Source organism: Sebastes umbrosus, chromosome 15 (assembly GCF_015220745.1).
Source record: "Sebastes umbrosus isolate fSebUmb1 chromosome 15, fSebUmb1.pri, whole genome shotgun sequence".
NCBI classification, from domain to species: domain Eukaryota; kingdom Metazoa; phylum Chordata; class Actinopteri; order Perciformes; family Sebastidae; genus Sebastes; species Sebastes umbrosus.
In genome coordinates, this window is record NC_051283.1 from 6,493,098 (window position 1) to 6,512,754 (window position 19,657).

At 38.0% G+C, this 19,657-nt stretch overlaps 1 protein-coding gene across 2 annotated transcripts in view; it reads left to right on the top strand.

Moving 5' to 3' along the window:
• LOC119503554 (retinoic acid receptor beta-like) overlaps positions 1 to 19,657 on the top strand; it is a 199,212-nt gene that overhangs the window by 91,375 nt on the left and 88,180 nt on the right. The window contains exon 1 of one of the 2 annotated variants that reach the window (XM_037795398.1): positions 17,226 to 18,538. The exons of the other annotated variant lie outside the window; for it this stretch is intronic. Coding sequence (XP_037651326.1) covers positions 18,376 to 18,538 — 163 coding nt within the window. The 5' untranslated portion in view covers positions 17,226 to 18,375. Of the gene's footprint in view, positions 1 to 17,225; positions 18,539 to 19,657 lie in introns of those variants that run through there. 2 annotated transcript variants of the gene reach the window in all.

Consider the following 19,657-nt stretch of genomic DNA (forward strand, 5'->3'; position numbering starts at 1 on the left):
TTTCTTGTGAAGTAGGTGGTGGTGGAAGCTTGGTAATGTAGTGACTTTTAGCTCTTGTATGTATTGACGTACATACAGTTCATTTGAAGTAACATCTTTGTACCATCGACTCCTGTCTCACGACTGACTGCAAAACATGACATCTCTTTTTTAGAGCAGTTTATACTCCAGCAAAGCAGCCGGGGAACATAAAAGTAGATGATGAGAGTCGGCACATCTATATCTAAGGGTATCTTGGGGTCTTGCTCACAAGTGAGATTAAATTCAGCATCAACTGCTGGATGTACCAGCTGTCTTGGTGAAGCTCGGAAATCTGGAAGGATACTAGAACTAGAACCGCTGCTCCTTGTTGTTGAAATGCCAGTGGAGGTGGTACGGGTATCTGATAAGGACGTTAGAGGCTTTCCGGGCATGTCAAACTGGGAGGAGATTCTGGGGCAAACCCAGAACATACTGGAGGGATTATTTAGCCCATCTGCTCTCAGAATATCCCCAAGGAAGAGTTGGAGTTTAAGAAAAAGAACATCTGGACTAGAATTGCTTAGCTTGCGATCTGGACCTAAATGGATGGTGCGTATATGATCGGTTTATTCGGTTCTCTCAATTCCCTTAAAGATCAGTACTGTCAGGACTGTTTACAATTGGTCAACGGCGCAATTTAGCTTTTTTTATACTTAACCAAAGTTGTATTCTATACGAAAGCTCCGTATAATAACCTTGCCAGGGGAAATCCATCGATGGATGTGATTCTATTGAAATGACTTAAGATTTTGCTGTTATAAATGCTGGCCTTGAAGCTGAAGTAGGCGAGATTAAAAAAATTAGAGTTTTTGTGCAGAAGTCTAGTTTTCTCTCAGAACACTTGAATTACAATGTGCTGAAAGGTTATTACGGGAATAATAAAATATACTGCCTACTGCCACTTTAAGACTTGAGTATAGGCTGCAACTAACAATTATTTTCTTTGTTGATTAATCGATTAGTTGTTTGGTCTATAAAATGTCAGAAAATGGTGAAAGATGTCAATCAGTGTTTCCCAAAGCCCAAGATGACATCCTCAAATGTCTTGTTTTGTCCAAAGAACTCAAAGAAATTCAGTTTACTGTCTGATAGAAGAGTGAAGAAACCAGAAAATATTCACATTTAAGAAGCTGGAATCAAAATTTAAACTTTTTTTTTCTTAAAAAATGACTCAAACTGATTATCAAAATAGTTGGCTATTATTTTGATAGTTGACAACTCGATCAATTAATCGATTAATCAATTAATCGTTGCAGCTTTAGCCTTGAGTCTAGTAACATTGTGGACCTGACCAATAACCAAAGCATGCTGGGAAGTCTGATTTCACACCAGGTTGAAGTCAGGTTTGGGAAGATCAGATACACCCAGAGACTTTAAAATCATAGCGCTGGTCTCTCTTTAAAAGTACAGAGATATAATGAGTAAACTATATATTAAATGAAAAACAGATTACCACATTAACACATTTCCAATAAAGCCTTCGCTGTAGAGTGAACAAACAAATTGCGTTAGCCTGATGATGACATTATATTGCATTATCTTTGATACAACGTGGAGAGAAAAAAAATACACCCACACACTCATGCATGTAGCGACACACAGATACACACTCGCGGATTAGATTGGAAATGAAAATGATCTGTCAGCCAGTGTTTTGCAGGAGACAGAAAAGTAAACAATGGAGGCAGTCACATTAAGACACTTAGACAGAAGTGTAATTACTGCTTCTCCATCGACCCAAATTTCCAGCAGGGGACCCATTGCTGAGGGTACTTAGCTGTTAGGAGTAAATGAGCTCACTTTATTGCCTTCTAGTTTGTAATGGGTCTCTCTCCCATACCTCTGGCCAGCGGTGCACGTCTTTAACCAATCACAATCAGCCCGCACAGTCAATGTTTATTAGCTATTGTCTTGTACTGAGCAGACAATAATGTGCACTTGACTTGAAATGCCCTGTCATGACCACGGGAGGCTTGTGCTTATAACTTCAACCCAGCGCAGTTCAATCTCTAACTGTGCAGCTGAGAGGTAGAGGTGGTTTATTACATCTGTTGATCCACGTCCTCCACACAGCAGCCAAATGAATATATTCATGCATGTGGTCGGGCTTTTGTTTACAGGTTAGCTGGTCAAACATCCACATTATAACTGCGGCACATACTTTTACTTCGGGCTGGGACGATACACGGATCTCCCGATTTGATACTATCACGATACCTGGGTGCCGATTCGATATGTATTGCGATTTTTAAGTATTGCGATTCAATATTATGATTTATTGCGATTTTTGTTAATTTTTTTTTTTAAGACTAGAACATGTTAAAAAGTTAAATCTTACACTTCTAGGGACTTTTAATTTGAAAAATATCTAAAATAATACATTCAAATGTTTGATTTTCAGCATGTCTGTAGTCAGAGAGTGAATTATATATCAGTCAGTCAGGCATTATTTATTACATTTTTTCACATTCTGATTCTGACATAGGTGAATCGATTTTTTTCCCCACCCCTACTTCTACTGCACCAATATTTTGAGACAGTAATGTGTCTTTTTTATGAAAGGTGTACTGTGTAGCAATTTTGATGAATCGCAAATTAGTTGCATATTTTTTTATCTGTTCAAAATGTACCTTAAAGGGAGATTTGTCAAGTATTTCATACTCTTATCAACATGGGAGTGGGCAAATATGCTGCTTTATGCAAATGTATGTATATATTTATTATTGGAAATCAATTAACAACACAAAACAATGACAAATATTGTTCAGAAACCCTCACAGGTACTGCATTTAGGCAAGAGACAACAGCTGTCAGTGTGTCAGTGTGCTGACTTGACTATAACTTGCCCCAAACTGCATGTGATTATCATAAAGTGGGCATGTCTGTAAAGGGGAGACTCGTGGGTACCTATAGAAATAATTTTCATTCACATATCTTGAGGTCAGAGATCAAGGGACCCCTTTGAAAATGGCCCTGCCAGTCTTTCCTTGCCAAAATTTTGCGTGCGATTGGAGCGTTATTTAGCCTCCTTTGTGACAAGCTAGTATGATATGGTTGGGTTGATTTTCCAGTTTCATATGATACCAGTATCTTCAGTCTAGCTTTAAAATTGAGTCTGCTACAACCTACAAATTGCATTAAAAAAATCAGTGGCGTTAAAACAAATTTGCGTTAACACGTTATTATCGCGTTGACTTTAACAGCCTTGTTGCTAAACTTAGCTAATCTTAAACACGCTAAACTAAGATTGTGAACATAGTAAAAATGACCTGTTAAACATGCTACTAAGCATGTAACCATTATCATTTTGAATGTTAGCATTCTAGCGTTAAGCACCGCAGTACCTACAGCATAGCTGTAGTCTTTTAGTCTTTTTTTTGTTTTCCATCAGGTTGTGTGTAGTGGACAATTTGCTGAGTTACTTTATGCTGCAAACAAAACAAGTTTTCATTTTGTAGGTAAGACATTTTTGTTCCATTAGTTTTTCTTTGATCTGTTTTAGTTTTATTTCCATTTTTTTTTACTCGTGCTTTGCTGCTGTGACCCGTTCTACATGTAGGATTAAAAAATGCTCATCTCATCTTTTTTCTTAACTTTCTGCTCTTGAAAGCAAACAGAAGCTACAAGGGACAAGCAGTAGGTCGACTAATTGACGAAGGACAAATGTAAATCTAAATTGTATTTTGGTGTCAAGGCTCTGCTTTCTGTCACCTCCTGTGAAGCTTAATGTCATAAAAAGTGAAAGCAGGGAGAGATCAATACAGCTCTGCCATCTTGAACCATGAGGTTGGTGATGGGAGATGACAACCAGCAGCAGCAGCATCAGAGACTGACCAGTGGATGTGAGAGTAATGTATACTAAACCTAATATCAGCTGCATGCTCCATCAGCTGATCCAGAACACACCAACATTGCAGTTGTTTGCAGGAACTGTCTCCCCGGCTTTGCATGATTAACATTCTTGGAGCCAAGGGGTTCATATAAAATTTGGTCTTAATTGTGAGAAATGAAAATACTACACTTAAGCCACTTAAAACCTCTAGTTTGTCTACAGCCATTGAGAAAACAGGTACATTGGTTGACACCGAGGCTAATATTTATAGCCTCGCTAGCAGCAGTTGTGGTACCCCAAAAGATAAATCCTAATGACTTTTCCTCTAGCGCCACCATGACGTTGACAGTTGTGGTCCAACAACTGGATGGGATGGACTGTCCCAGACTTAGGTTTGTGACCAAATACTTGCAAAGTAATAACATTTCCCATCAGCCTCAGCTGTATTCTGTGTTTACCGGTATACTGGGTAAATGAAATTGAAATTGGCAGGATGAGAGCTAGTTAACGGGAAGAGTCATTGATTTACATTATGATGTGTTCAGGTTCTATTCAGTAAAAATGGGATAACATTATCATGATTTGTTCAAATGAAATCTTGTAAAATGACGTTTTTGGCGAGAAAACTTGAATAAATCCAGTTGTTTGAAGGAGATGTTTTCACAGCAATATAAAAATAGATAATAGAGACGGAAGTATGACCTGTTTAACTTCCTAACAGAAACCAGTATGTAAACAGTAATAAAGGAGCGTGAGTTGAATTACATAGGATTTATTGTTTTACTCTTGTTTTCTACTGTGGTATCGAGAATCGTGGAATTCCACTGGTAATGGTATCGACTACTACATTTCTGGTATTGTGACATCCCTAGTGTGATCATACATATAGTTTGGAAAACTTTGAAAACTTTCAGATGGAGTAAACAGTGTTTTTCTGTGTCTATAGAAAAGCACAGTTCAATAATGTATAAACGTACATCTCTCTATATGAGTGTTAGGGGCCTACACAGTCTTCTTCGTCCTGGATCGAGCCTCATGAATTGCTCATTTGTGTTGTTGTCTCATGTATGTATATATTTTTTCATTAAAATCCTTTGCATTTGAATTTTGAGGTTCAGACAGCTGGCAGCGGTTTGACCTGCTGGAAACAGATGAGGATGGAAATCATCGATCTTAATGTAATTCAGGGCAGTCAGTGACAGCAACATTAATCATGAAATTCTAATGGTCATATGATAAAGAAGAAAACACAAGCTTAAACCAACGTGAATGATTCATGGAGGTTATTGACCGATAGCTCTTCAACATCTCTATACTGTTGCTGTTGTGCAGCTGCATTGTTTCTTGTTTTCCATAAGTAGCTTTTGGTGCAATAAATGGAAGTTCTCTTCACTTCTTCTGACAATTATCAGCACACTGAACACAAATTGTCTTCTGTTTCTCAACACTTTTCTTCTTCTTCTAGTATCTCAAATATTTCACCGACATCACATTGTTGTTAGGCTGCTATTTGTCAAACAGCAGCTACTTTCATTTTTATGAACTTCAATAATAGAAAGAGTGGATTCTATTATATTGCAGAAATACTACATTTAGTTCAGGGCTATTTTTCTGTATTACAGCATATTATAATCCCGTTAGAGGCACATACTCATTTTCTCTACTGAATAATCATGAGACAAGTTAAATTACATTTAATTCAATGTCACTGATTATAAAGTTGACCCAATGGAAGTTTTAGAATTTAAAATGTTGCATTAGAATTTTCAGGCCAAGGCACATTAAATCCAGTTCAACAACTGTTGAAAGAACACATCTAAAACTGGAACTAAAACAAAAACGCTGTGAAAACCATCAGCTATGAGCGTCGGGGCCCTACATGAACACAAAATTATCTGCCGAAGTTAGAACAGTGTATTTCACATGTTTTCCATTAACCCAAAAATCAAAGAAAAAAGACATTTCCCCTCACAAATTAGAGGTATTTTCTTTTTCATTTATAAGGGACATGTAATATTTTATACTTCTGGTGAATATAATCCAATCAAATTTATTTCCATAGATGTATTTTGTATACAGTTCCCTTTGTTAACACCTTATTTTGAAAACCGGACGTAGTCACACGTGTATTTGTCCGCTAACTTCTCCCAGTCCGTCGCTAGCTTTCCGGTCAGCTCCGTTCTCTTCATACATCCATGGTCAGCTCCATCGGGGCCGTTTGAATGCATTTAACATAAATGTCAGTATATGGGTGCTCTACAGTTGTAGCATCGCCTGATTTGACCACGAAGATGAGAGCGACGGCTTGACTGCAATACGATAACGTTTTCTGTCCATGACAGAGTTAGCATGCAGCTTTAGCCGTGATGTCTAGCTCTGCTTCTCCTGCAATGTGCAAAACCCAACATGTCCATACTTTACTGTGTAGTGTTTACTACGTTGGATTTAACATGTGAGGGTGCAGGTCGTATCCACGTGGACACTCCGCCATTTCGGCTCGCTGCGGTTTGTTTTGGTTGACGGATACGGAACGGATATGACGTCATGTTACTCTGACTACAACAATAAAAGCGGTAACTTCCTTCTACCTCCGCATAGACTAAATTAAGTAAATATATAAATTCTAGCATTACAAGGTCGATTTCAAAATTGTAAAAAAAAAATAATAATTCACTACGTCACCAAGCTTCCAGCATTAACCACTTTGTGAGGACACATAAATGAATTTCACTGTGACTATCCTGGGAAAACATTTGACTTTTTTATCAAGACTATGACGCACCACAGTCAAGACAAGAAAAACTGCCATTACAGCACCTTGCATCAGTTCAGTTTTTCTCTGTACATGCATCTCAACCTCCTCCGATTGTATCAAACACCTTACAAATAATTCAGCCCTACAGAGTTTGATGTGTGTATCAAATACTGTTCTGATTACATCCATCATGAAGTCACAATGTGTTCATAATGATTCTTATTATGACTCGGTACTCTATAAAAAGCATTTCAGATAAGTGCTGTAAAAGAGGTTTATAGGGTCACCTTTCATGCTAAAGACCTTCAATGTGCTTTTCTCAATCATAGTTTGCACCATTTTACAATAATATAGTAGTTTAGGGGGGAGGGAGGGAAATAGCTGTCCATAAGAGATCAACTGACAGCATTGAGTCTGTGTTTTTATTATTGTTGAAATGTATTATTGTGTGAGCCCTGTGCAGAGCGAGAAGGAAGGGGACATGGAGAGCTCCCCTCGGGGTCAGGGGGTCACGGGGAGCTGGTGAATTGCAGGACTGGAACCGACTTCCTATGTTATCAGACGGCGACTAAACCAAACACAGACACACAATCAGTGGAAAGAGCTCGCAGTGCAGTCTCCTGACACTTGGTAGAGTGTATTTAGATTTTAGTTGGACTTTAAAAGGTACCCTATGATGTTTTTGACCAATAGTAGCGCTACGGAGCAACCTTTTGTTTGCTGCTGCAACGTATCCTCATTCAACGGTTTGTAATGATTCACCTATGTATCGCAATCTTTCTTTTTTTTTTACGATTTTGAAATACATTTTTTAATACAAGAATCGATATATTTCATAGCTTCATTTGAGTCTATGTGGAGGTAGAAGGAAGTTATCGCTTTTATTGTTGTAGTCTGAGTAACGGGACATTATATCCGTTCCGTATCCTTCAACCAAAACAAACTGCAGTTGGCCACAGTCAGCCGAAAGGAAAGCATAAAAGGGTCTGCATGGATAAGACCTGCACCCTCACATTTTTTAATCCAGCGTGGTAAACACTACACATACAGTGAAGTATGGAAACACTTTGGGTTTCACGCATTGCAGGGAAAGCAGAGCTAGACATCACAGCTAAAGCTGCATGCTAACTCTGTCACGGACAGGAAACGTTATCGTATCGCGGTATCGTGCGGTCGAGCCGGCCGTCACTCTCATCTCCGTGGAGGATGCCCCCCCGGATCCTCCTTGGATCGGGCTGAGCCCCAGATGTCTACAACGTCTGGCTCCGCCCCTGGTGTTTTTGCCCATTTTTTTTCATAATAGAAAAGTTCTACTGAAAGTGAAAGTATCACTCAGCCCAGTTGGTTGGAGTTGAAGGTAAATCCTCCCACACACACACCCAACTCGACCTCAATATTCTCACTTTCCTCAGTATCTCAATGTCAAACTCACTGTTTTTGTGTATCCATCACGCTATCTTTTTTCTGATGGGAAAATTGACTTTTTTTGTGCAGGCAGTAAATGTGAAACACTGCATACATTCATTTTATAAACTTTTGTTTGACTGTTGTTTGTCGAAGTGAGGATTATGTAGTTCTGCTGCAACAGATAGTATATATTATGAAAAAGAAAAAAAAAATGTAGTGAACAAATGATAAATAATCTTCTCAGCCCCTTTGGGTTTGCTTGGTTTGTGATTTTCAGAATAAAGCGTTTCCGTGCCTCTTCAGACTCACTGCCTTATTCTGGCTCACAGCTTTGTTCAGTGTGTCTACAGAGGAGGAAAAGCTCTTTGAATGAGGCAGAATAAACCAGAATAATACAGCAAAGGTTTTTCTTTCTTGTGTTTTTTTTTCTTGACAGTGTGAGGGGGTTAATATACAGCACGTGGATTCGATAGAAGTGCTCCATTTATTGTGGAAGAGGGTCCAGTTTTGTTGGCATCCACTGATGGATTGTTTAGCTTCAACTGTAGTGACAATACGAATCAATGCTTTAAATACAAGCAGTTGATCCTCTGCCTGCCCACACCTCTACATATACTCCACACAAATACAATAACGACATTTTCTAAACCGTATGCGTGCTATTCACTTTAATAAGATTAAAAAAATTCTGAAATAGGAAGGTATTTAAATCCGTAAATGCAGTTTCAATATGAAGAATTTATGCTAATGATGCGCACCGAAATTAATTCTTATCTTCAGTTTCACTCTGTGTATCGTGTTGCCTACACAAAGGCATAATTCCAACGCAACGCTTTTGGAATTGATACACAAGCGGAGTGGAAAATATATTTGCTTCTGCCACGCAGCTTCAATTAAATTACCAATAGGCTAAGTGCAAGTGTAACTAAATATAGCTGAGTGAACGGGGTTTGACCCCTCAGATGAATTGTGGGGACCAAATTCAGCTCTGCTCATGAATATGATATTAAATAAGGGGGTTTCTTGTGGAGAAGAAATGGGAATTAAAAGAGTACCTGAAGCTGCAGATTAGGTGGTTAAGTTATTTCCACTTATTGGTCGCGTTGAAGCTCGGTACAGAGCGAAAAATAGCAGCCGCTGCATGTGAAGCTGTCAGGCTTTGCCCGGCCTTATTAAATGATCAGCTACGCTGTGTATTGTCACAGCCTGGTGAGTTTTGGCAGCGGCGGCCACGAGCTGCGGAGCACTGATGCCAAAAAGCGGCTTATCTTGATGGATGGGTTCATTATCACCTTCTAATTACAGGTGGATTTTCAGGTGTATTCATTACCCGCGCTGACCGGGGTTGTGTGTTTGTGTGCGCGAGTGTGTGTGTGTCCGGGGGTTACTGTTACATCGGCTGAACTGCAGGGGGTCAGCTGGTGTGTGTCGGGGGGGTCCAGGGGTTCCTGTTTCAGCTCTGCTGTAGGCTCTCTGCAATATTCATGAGCTCCGTGGGGATCAGTGTGCTGTGCAGCGCTCGGGCCGCCTCCACCTCTCAAACTGCCTTCTTCACTCCTTCAAACACCATCACAAGTGTGAGTGTGCATCTGGCTTTCAGCACACTGACAACTGTGGCTGCTGTATACGTACCTGTACGCAGTATGGCGTATGAGACTCTCACTCATCATCATTTACAGTTTGTTTTCAGACATGAAGTTTTGGGTAGGTTTATGATGTCGGTTTTGAAGCTGATGGTGATATTTTCTGGATTGAAGCTGTGCATTTTGGGACCGTCTTTAAAAATGAGATAGTATATCTCAAGGCACTTATCCAATATAATGATCTTGCTAATCAATAGCCAATATTTTCCCTTTTAAATTAAAAAACAAAAACTGTAATAACTTTGTTTTTTGGCCACTTGGGGGCAGTGGAAACAAGTTACAACACTACATTGACACATCATCATCTTTTAAGCAAATATGTCAGCAAACAGTTGCTTATTTACGAGGGCTGTCAAAGTTAACGCGATAACACGTTAACGCAAATTTGTTTTAACGCCACTAATTTCTTTAACGGATTAACGCAATCAATCTTCCGGAGGTTGTAGCGGGCTCAGTTTAAAAGTTAGAGGGAAGATACTCGTATCATATGAAACCTAAGGAAACCATTGGTACCAACCATGTCATTCTAGTTTGACGAAAAAGAGGTTAAATAACGCACCAAACCTGCGTTAAATTTTGGCGAGGAAAAACTGGCATGGCCATTTTCAAAAGGGTTCCTTGACCTCTGACCTCAAGATATGTGAATGAAAATGGGTTCTATGGGTACCCACTTTATGATAATCACATGCAGTTTGGGGCAAGTTATAGTCAAGTCAGCACACTGACACACTGACAGCTGTTTTTGCATGTTGGGCTGCAGTTTGCCATGTTATGATTTGTGCATATTTTTTATGCTAAATGCAGTACCTGTGAGGGTTTCTGGACAACATTTATCATTGTTTTGTTTTTTTAATTGATTTCCAATAATAAATATATACATAAATTTGCATAAAGCAGCATATTTTCCCACTTCCATGTCGATAAGAGTATTAAATACTTGACAAATCTCCCTTCAAGGTACATTTTGAACAGATAAAAAATGCAATTAATTTGCGATTAATCGCAATTAACTATTTTTTAATCAATTGACAGCCCTAGTTTTACCTCTTCGGGCCTCTTCAGAAGTGAACATCTCTCTTTGGTAAAATTGCTCCCAGCTCATAGAAAACATGTGGTCATAAGTAAAAAATGGAGCCAGTAATCTAAACCACTTATTTGGAAGAGAAACCATATTACTGTCTGCCTGAACTGTGGCTGAAATACTATTTATAGAGGTTTTGGTTAGCAAAATCTAAAAACACTTAATTATGGGAGTAAAAATGATTCTCAATACTACAAAAACCACACTCAGATACAATAGAAAAATATGATTTTATGTGAAGCTTTTAAACACCAACACCGTGAGCAACTGAGGAAACTCTGATTTCTTAATTCTGAGAAAACAAAATTCAGATTTTGAACAAGGTCAGCCTTGTGTGTCTTTCTAACTATACTCTGTATATATTAAAGCACATCCCTTCTCTGCATTAAATAGTGCTGAGGTCCCTGATGGCTATCATGTGTACATAAAAGAGAGGAAGCTCTAATAGGATTTCTTGTTCAGCATATTGCACGTTCTTTAATGGAACAGCTGTATGTGCTCCACAAATTAAAGGGGAAACATTAATTGAATAATTAATGAAGTATTAATGAATGCATGTTTAAGTTAGTGGACACTAACAAGATTCACCTCCCAACTCCCCATACTCCGATACTCCCTAAGCACTGCAGCTAACCAGGAATCAATGTCTTTCTTCCTGTTTGTTCATAATGTATTAACTGAAAACGGCTCAAAACGTCAGATATGATTCAAAGTCTGAAAGAAAGCGGAGAGCTGGTTCCACCAATACAGGACAATGAACACTGATCAAGGCGGTTTGGTTAGCTAACTAGCATAGTGGATCAGTTGTGTGTCGAGTTGACACTTTGCTGTTGCAGAAAGGCAAAGACATAATTACAATTAAATTAATTAAATTACAGGAGGTCCCATATTATAAAAAAGTGAGATTTTCATGATTTTGTATTATAAAGCAGGCTTAAGTCCTATATAAATACTGTGAAAGTATCGAAACGCTCAATCCACAGGGAAATACACACGCCCCATATTCAGAAACTCTGCATTTGAAACAAGCTGTCAGGATTTCAGCCCATTTGTGACGTCATGAATATACAATATTGAGACCCTTTACACAATTTTAAATGTAAACATTCTAAATGTGTCCGAGTTTATTTCCTGGTTGCTGTGTATGTGAATCACATCAGCTGACAGGAAGTACACATTGACCCAAGCTGTTGCCTAGCAACGCAATTCCGTTGCAATTCCGTCAAAATGTGCTAAAACGAAGCGTTTAAGACAGAGGGTAAATACAGGCATATTCAGGCAGACAGTATGAGGAAAATAAAGTTTTTTTTTAACATTACAGCATGTAAACATGTTCTAGTAGAAACACAAAATACAAGTATGATCGTGAAAATGAGCATGAAATGGGACCTTTAAACTGGACTACTGTTTAGCTTCAGATTATATCATTGGGCTTGTGTAAAAACACAAAAGCTGGTGGCGACATGTGGTCTTTACCAAACAAAGCTTCCATTACAACAAAATAAAACAATTGTTTCTACTGGAAAAAACAGTTTTGAAGCTTTAAATAAAATCTCACTTTCATTTTTAGCCAACATGCAAGGCTCTAGAAATGGCATAGTTGGTCAGTTAGTCCACCATTTTTGTCGAGACTGAAATATTTTGGGAAATATTGGATGAAATGTTATGGAAAAAAAATTAATCGCCATGACATTTAGTACGGACCTCATATGTCATAATGTAGCATCACATGAGCATCAAATGCATTAAGAGTGTATGATGATTAGCATTATCAGAACGTGATATGATTAACACAATGTGCATAGTATGTAGGAGGTTGAATGTTTAATGCAGCTGCTGGACATTTAATGACATGATGATATAATTAACACACAATTATAATCAAAGTAAACAGATCTTTGCAGCTAATATCTGATTATAATGCATCGAAATGCGAGTCACGTGTGACTGAATCAGACGCTACTTTGCTAAGACAAGTAAATGATGAGATGGCAGAGCTTGTGTATGATTCGGCTGACTTCCAGTTTCCTGTGACTTATTAGCAACTCATGCTGTTACAAATCAGCGTGCAGCATCAACAACAGCACTCTCAGTCAGGAAGTTTCCCAACATATTAACATTTGTCCCGCAACATCATCCTGCATCTGGAGCTTGTAAGTTTTACACTTGAGATGTTACAGCTGCAACATTATTTAAACATACATATTGTTGGTGTTTAAAGTGATTTTTTTTTCCCCTCAAAGTTAAAGCTGAAGTAGGCGAGATTGGAGCAAATATGATTCAAAAAAGTTGTTTTTATAAAACGGTTGCTATATCGTGACAGTAGTACATGAAACAGGGAACCTGAAAAAAAGCATGTGCCTCCGGTGTCCTCCGTTGCTCCTAACAACATCTGCAAGATTTCGCAGACCGGAGGAAAACAAGCAGGAAGAGCTGATCTGAGGTCTGCTGTCCAGCTGCCGTCTATGAGAGCCGGCTGTCAATCACTCGCAAACTCCGACGAAACGGTCAAACTAGGCAGCGCTGATCAAATATGAATCAATACTATGTTACGTTAATGCCTATTTCTCACCTCAAATGTGTTCAGAATCATCTTGTAGTGCACGGTTTAGCTGTAAAATGAGAAAGTTTGTGACGTCGCTGCCATTGTGAAATCTGGTGAAGGAACGCCAAGTTCCGGTCACATGACTGGAGCACAGCCAATAGGAACGCTCTCTCAATGAAATGACCTGTGATTGGTCAAAATCTCCCGTCACGTAGATTTTTCAAAGCCTGAAAACAGATCGATGAGGAGGTGTAGATGTCTAGTTTTCTCTCAGAACACTTGAATTAGAATATGCTGAAAGGTTATTATGGAATTTTTGCCCAATGATGCCAAAAATATACTGCCTACTGCCACTTTAAAGTCACTCAAAATCGTACATTGAACCTACTTGGAATTTTTAAGTTTCTAATTTGATGATTTGCAGTATATTTTGTAAAACAGTGTCAAGGCTGATCCCTACAATGGCATGGATTTGTGTTTTTTTTTGTCCTGTAAATTTGCCGCTTTAATCTCAGAAGTTTTTTCTCATAAATTTACAATTTTATAATCTCGCAAATTTGTGTTTTTTCTCATAAATGTGCCACTTTAATCTCAGAGAATATCCAAGTTTTTTTCTCATAAATTTACAACTTTATAATTTTGCAAATTGGTGAGGGTTTTTTTTCTTGTAAATTTGCCACTTTAATCTAAGATAATATCCAAGATTTTCTCGTAAATCTACCACTTTATAATCTCGCAAATTTGTGTTTTTCTCATGAATTTGCCACTTTAATCTCAGAGAATATCCACGTTTTTTCTTGTAAATGTATGACTTTATTATCTCGCAAATTTGTGATTTTTTTCCTTGTAAATTTACAACATTAATCTTAAATTCAGAGTGTTTTCTTGGAATATCACCCCCCTTCAAATTTTAAAAAATTTTTTTTTACCTATAATGCCCCTGATACGCCGTGGTAGATCCCTCAGGAGCTACAGCATGTGATTGTAACAGCTGTTGCTGTATTGCTAGCAGCCACATTCGGACCAGCTCTGCAGTATAGGTTACCTATGACTTAAGTAGCCTTAAGAGTGCAGACAGTGGTTTTAATTTTGATCAGATACTGTAAGTTTATAAAAGACACAATAAACACTACTCCCTCATGTAACCACCAAGACTTTCTGGATACGTTTCTCCTAAATAACATGAACTAATACGTTTGCTAATGAGATAATGTTTCTAATCAACCTATTTGACGAGTAAAGTCAGTTGGATCATTGAGTCAACTCATTATTTTAAGACTGAACTCGTGATTAGAAGTTTTGAAACAGTTCTGAATGTGAGAGACAATAAGTGTTTTTACATTTTAGAACTCAAAATATGGAATTAAATGTTGTTGTTTTTGGCCACTAACTTTTCAAACTATTGAAGGGAGTGAACTGCATTCAGATAAAAATGATTTCTTCAATTCAGCTGCATGCCGAAGTTATGAGTCATATCATATTCTGTTTTTTTAACAGTGTTGTATTTATTTCAGAGTAAAATACCTCAGTGGAGAAATACTTTGTTACAAGTAAAAACCCTTAGCTGGAGGAGAGATGAAGAAGTATAATCAGCAAAATGTACTTAAAGTTGTGAAAAGTAGAAGTACTTGTTACGCAGCAGAATGGCCCCTTTTAGACTGTTATATTATGGGATTATTGTTAGTGATGCAATACCGCATTAGCAGCGTTGGGGTGAATTTGAACTGTTTATACACTGTTGGGTAGTTAAATCTGTAACAATACTGCATTTAATGCTGCATTTTATAAGTTAATTGTGTGTTTTGTGTGTACAATCTTCATCCTGTAATGTAACTATGGTCTGTCAAGTAAATGGGATCATGTTGTTGCTTCAGGGACTGTGGAGGTTTGTGCCAAAATCAAATGTGGAAACTTGTCTGGCAGAACAATGATTGATGACTACATCGACTTTTGTTTTGTAATTCAGGACTTGGGATCTTGGATCTAGTATCCAACCGAATGGTGTATATATGGCCTTACGTAACAATGACATAACCAAGTTTGTTTGTGTGCGTGTGTGTTTGAAAGAAAATGGTCACAGATGCCTCATTTGATTAACTTTGAATATATTTCACCATGAACTTTGTTTTAAGGGTCCTTTATTTACTTTTTAAGAAATGTCTCCGGAGATAATTGAAGTGTAAACACCTTCCAGTTTGTCTTCTCTCTCTTTTTTTAAATTTTTTTTTATCAAACCAGGCACAAAAACTTCATCTAAACAAAGGAGTCATGATCCAATTGCATGACCTCGATAGTTTTTATATCCTGACCGGCCCAGAATGTTTTCCTCTGAAATGTAGCGTAGTAAAAAGTGGCAGAAAATGGAAATACTACTAATAGGTACTTATACTTATAAGGTACTTATACCAATAAGTAGTATAAGTACCTCAAAATTGTACTTGAGTATAGTACTGGAGTAATTCAAAGTGTTACTCCATATTAATACAAAAGAATCACATTATTTATTTGAAGTGGATTATGATGCATCATTAACTGATGAGATTATAGTTATTGACAGAAATGTATATTTATTACAATACTTATCAACATCACAAAATTAAATTTACTAAATACAGTTTTTTGTGCATATAGTTTATTAAAAGTTATAAAATAAAATAAGATAAGATGAACCTTTTATTAAGGCCCGGAGGGAAATTCAGGTGTCAAAGCAGCAACATCAGCAGCGAACAGAGTGAAACACAGGAGAGGTATGGGTATACAAAAACTTATAAAAAACAATAAATAGAGATATAAAAGATACAGAGTGAATGGGTGAACATAGTGTGTACAGTCCGTCAATAATATAAATGTAGTATGTACAATAAATAAATGTAATATGTACATATGTGCAGTCTATAGGTTGTTTAGTGTAAAGTAAGAGTAAAGTGCGCCAGTGGTTAGAGTCCAAGGTGGTTTCAGATAGTTCTTAAAGTCCTCATAGTTCTCATATGGGAGTCAGCCTTGGTTGTGGAGCCTGATGATTACCAGCATGAAGGACTGACCCAGGCGCTTTGTGTTGTACCGAGGGGGGGATGAGGCTGTGGTTGAATTTAGTAGCATGTTAAGTTGTGAAGGGACAAGATATAAAATTATAATTGTAGTATTCAGAGTAGTATTTATTTGTGTGATTGCAGCAATCACACTTATAGTTTTGCATACTTTCTCTTATTATTATTATTATTATTATTATTATTATTATTATTATTATAAGCCTTTTTTGCTCACCAGTTCCTCAGAAACCATCTAAGCTACGTATACCATACTGTACTGCACATATCATGCTTTACACTCTATGAAGGTACATTTGACCTAGCTGTGTTTATAACATCTATTTAGAGTACCAACTCCATTCACAATGATCAACCACGAACAAACTCATTGTAATGTCTATGAGTCATGTACAGTCTATGAGTCATATACTGTAATGCATAACAGCCTTTAAAGCTCCGTTCACTCTCATTGCATCTACAACTCTCAGCCAACACATTAACATCAATACATTAAGATAAATGAGTTTTCATATGGTTATAAATTCATCTAAATATCATCATCATTAGTGCTTACAGCAATCACATGCATTTTCTTAAGGACGTGTTTTTCACATTTTATTTTATTTATTTTATATTTCATATTTATTATGTTTTATATAGATATAATAGACTATATGATTTATTTTATATTTTATTTATTTTTATATATTATATTATATTATTTGATATATCATTGTTGTACTAAACAAGAAAAAACAAGCATTGATGTAAACATAAAGTTCATTTGAGTTCAAATCTTGCTACAAACATCTTGATTGTGTCCATTTAATCAAGACTTTGTGTCATTTTAGTGACGAACAAAAGCCAGAAATGTTTTCCATCAAACATTTAGAAATATTGTTTCCTTTTAAAACGACACAGGATCGATCACACTGACCAGATAATAACTTGCAGTTTGTCAACACAAAATGTGATTTCATTAGGTAGAGACTTTCATTTATTTACTGTAAAAAAAATAGTATTATTCTTATAAATACATAAATCCGTCCTGGTGCTGTTCATTGACATTTATCTCTGTAGGAATGGAGCATTTCTCCTGTCACTGTGCGTAAAAAGCAGCAGCCTCCAGAGCGCAGACAGACAGAGCTCTGCTAATACTTCTTCTGCTTCAAATAAAAAAAAAAAAAAAAAAAAAAAAAAGCTCGTTTCAAATTTGGGGGGGATCGTCGTGAATTTTGTTCTTTCCAAGAAAAAAAAAAAAAGAAAAAAAGAAAGATCTTTATTATTTGGTCCGCCTGCGTTTCTCCTCTCCGCCTGGTTCCGCGCTGCGGAGCTGCAGTGATGTCAGCCTGCTGCCTGCTGCCTGCTGCCTGCTGCCTGCCTTCTGGGTCATCTGAAGGTCAGCAGCCTCCGAAGGGTTCATAGAAAGTTCACTCGCATATATTAGGCAATTCAATCTTTCATTCTCAGTGTGCAAAACTAGTTGGAAATGAGCTGCACGGGGGGACGGAGAACCCATTCGTCATCGGAGAGGAGAACGGGAGCTTTTTAAACGCAGTCCGGGTTGTTTTTTGTGATAATAGAAAAGAAAAGATCCTCCAGTTTCAGCAGCGGGCTTTACGCGCTGCTGCTGCTGCTGCTGCTGCGCACCACCGGGACGGAGAGACTCAATGAACACAACGTCTGGATATTATTATTATCATTATTAACATTATTATTATTATGATGAAGAAGAAGGAGTCCCGATCACACGTCCTAACTGGACACGGTGCGAGGAAATGGCACATTTAGAAGAGGAAGAAGAAGAAGAAGAAGAAGAAGCCTTTTGGAGCATTTTGGTCCCAAATAATTCATGATTCCGGTGCGGGACGAAGGAGAACAAGAGGAGAGAAATCCACCGTGCCAAGAAGAAGAAGAAGAAGAGGTGGTGGAGGAGGAGAGGAGGAGGAAGAGGAGGAGGAGGAGGGGGGAGAAAAAAACCCAGCAGAGTTTGATGGAGTTGTGTTGCGCTTATTGCCCGGTGATATTTATCCATAACGCACCAGACTGTAGTTGAGCGCTCATGATGTTTGACTGCATGGACGTGCTGGCCGTGAGTCCCGGGCAGATGTTGGAGTTCTACACGTCCAGCAGTCCGTCGTCCTGCATGCTGCAGGAGAAGGCTCTGAAAGCCTGCATCAGCGGACTGGCGCACAGAGAGTGGCACCACCGCCGGAGCGCACACTGTAGGTCACAACTTCTCATCATCTCTCTTTATTATTACTGCTGCTGCTGCTGCTGTTTGTGGGTTATTGGCACTGCGTAATGATGGATGGATCCACATGATTTACAACTAAATAAAAGAGGCCTCCAGGTCTCATAATTAGAAGATAATGCTCATTTTAAATCAGGGAAATTAGGAAATTGTCCTTTAGTTCAAGTTTCAAGTTTATTTGTCATATGCATTTAAAAGTACAGTGTACAGTGAAATGCAATGAAATGCATTTTACCCCTGGCTCTCTCTCTCTCTCTCAGCCCTTAAAATCTATAAATAGTACAGTTGATAAATACTACAATGAAATAAGACAATACCTGAGAATAAAAATTATAAAACATCCATAAAACAATCCACAGCTCTGCATTCATTTAGTGGATTGAAAACTCTTGGACGTATGAAACTATTAAGAGGAATAAATCTTAATAAACACAAAGGGGGGGGGGATGTATTTTTGTAGTGACATGATAAAAAAAAAACAAAAAAAAAACTTTTTGATGTCAGATTCAACTCTCAGAAAACTTTCTCTCCACCAAACGTCATATTTCACTCCTCACAGTGCGCCGTCATAACTCCTCAGCTAGTGGAAGCAGCCTCGACCTGCTGATGGATGGATGTCTGTATGGCTTGTCTCAGATCAGTGAAGTTCAGAGAGCAGTGGGCTGCAGGAATGTGGAGAGGAAACACACACATGCAGGTGGCGACCTGCGGACCTGCGCTCACTGTGACACTGATTTAGATGAACGACCCGCGTGGACTTTTCAACAAGATTAGCGCGCTTTGCTATCGGGACATGTCAACCTCTTTGCGTTTCTGAATTGGCCAGGTTCTGATCGATGGGCTGCTGCTAGGTTTTTTGTGTGCAGGGGATTAAGTGGGATGCTTTAAAGGCAGCTGGAATATTATAGTGTAGAAATACCTAATCAGAATTAACTAATCATAATGAGGATGAATTCATTATAATAGGAGCAAAAGAAATGCATTGAATTAACTTAATATTATAGTGCAGAAAAAGACCTAATAAGATAAGATAAGATAAACCTTTATTAATCCCCGGAGGGAAATTCATATGTCAAAGCAACAACATCAG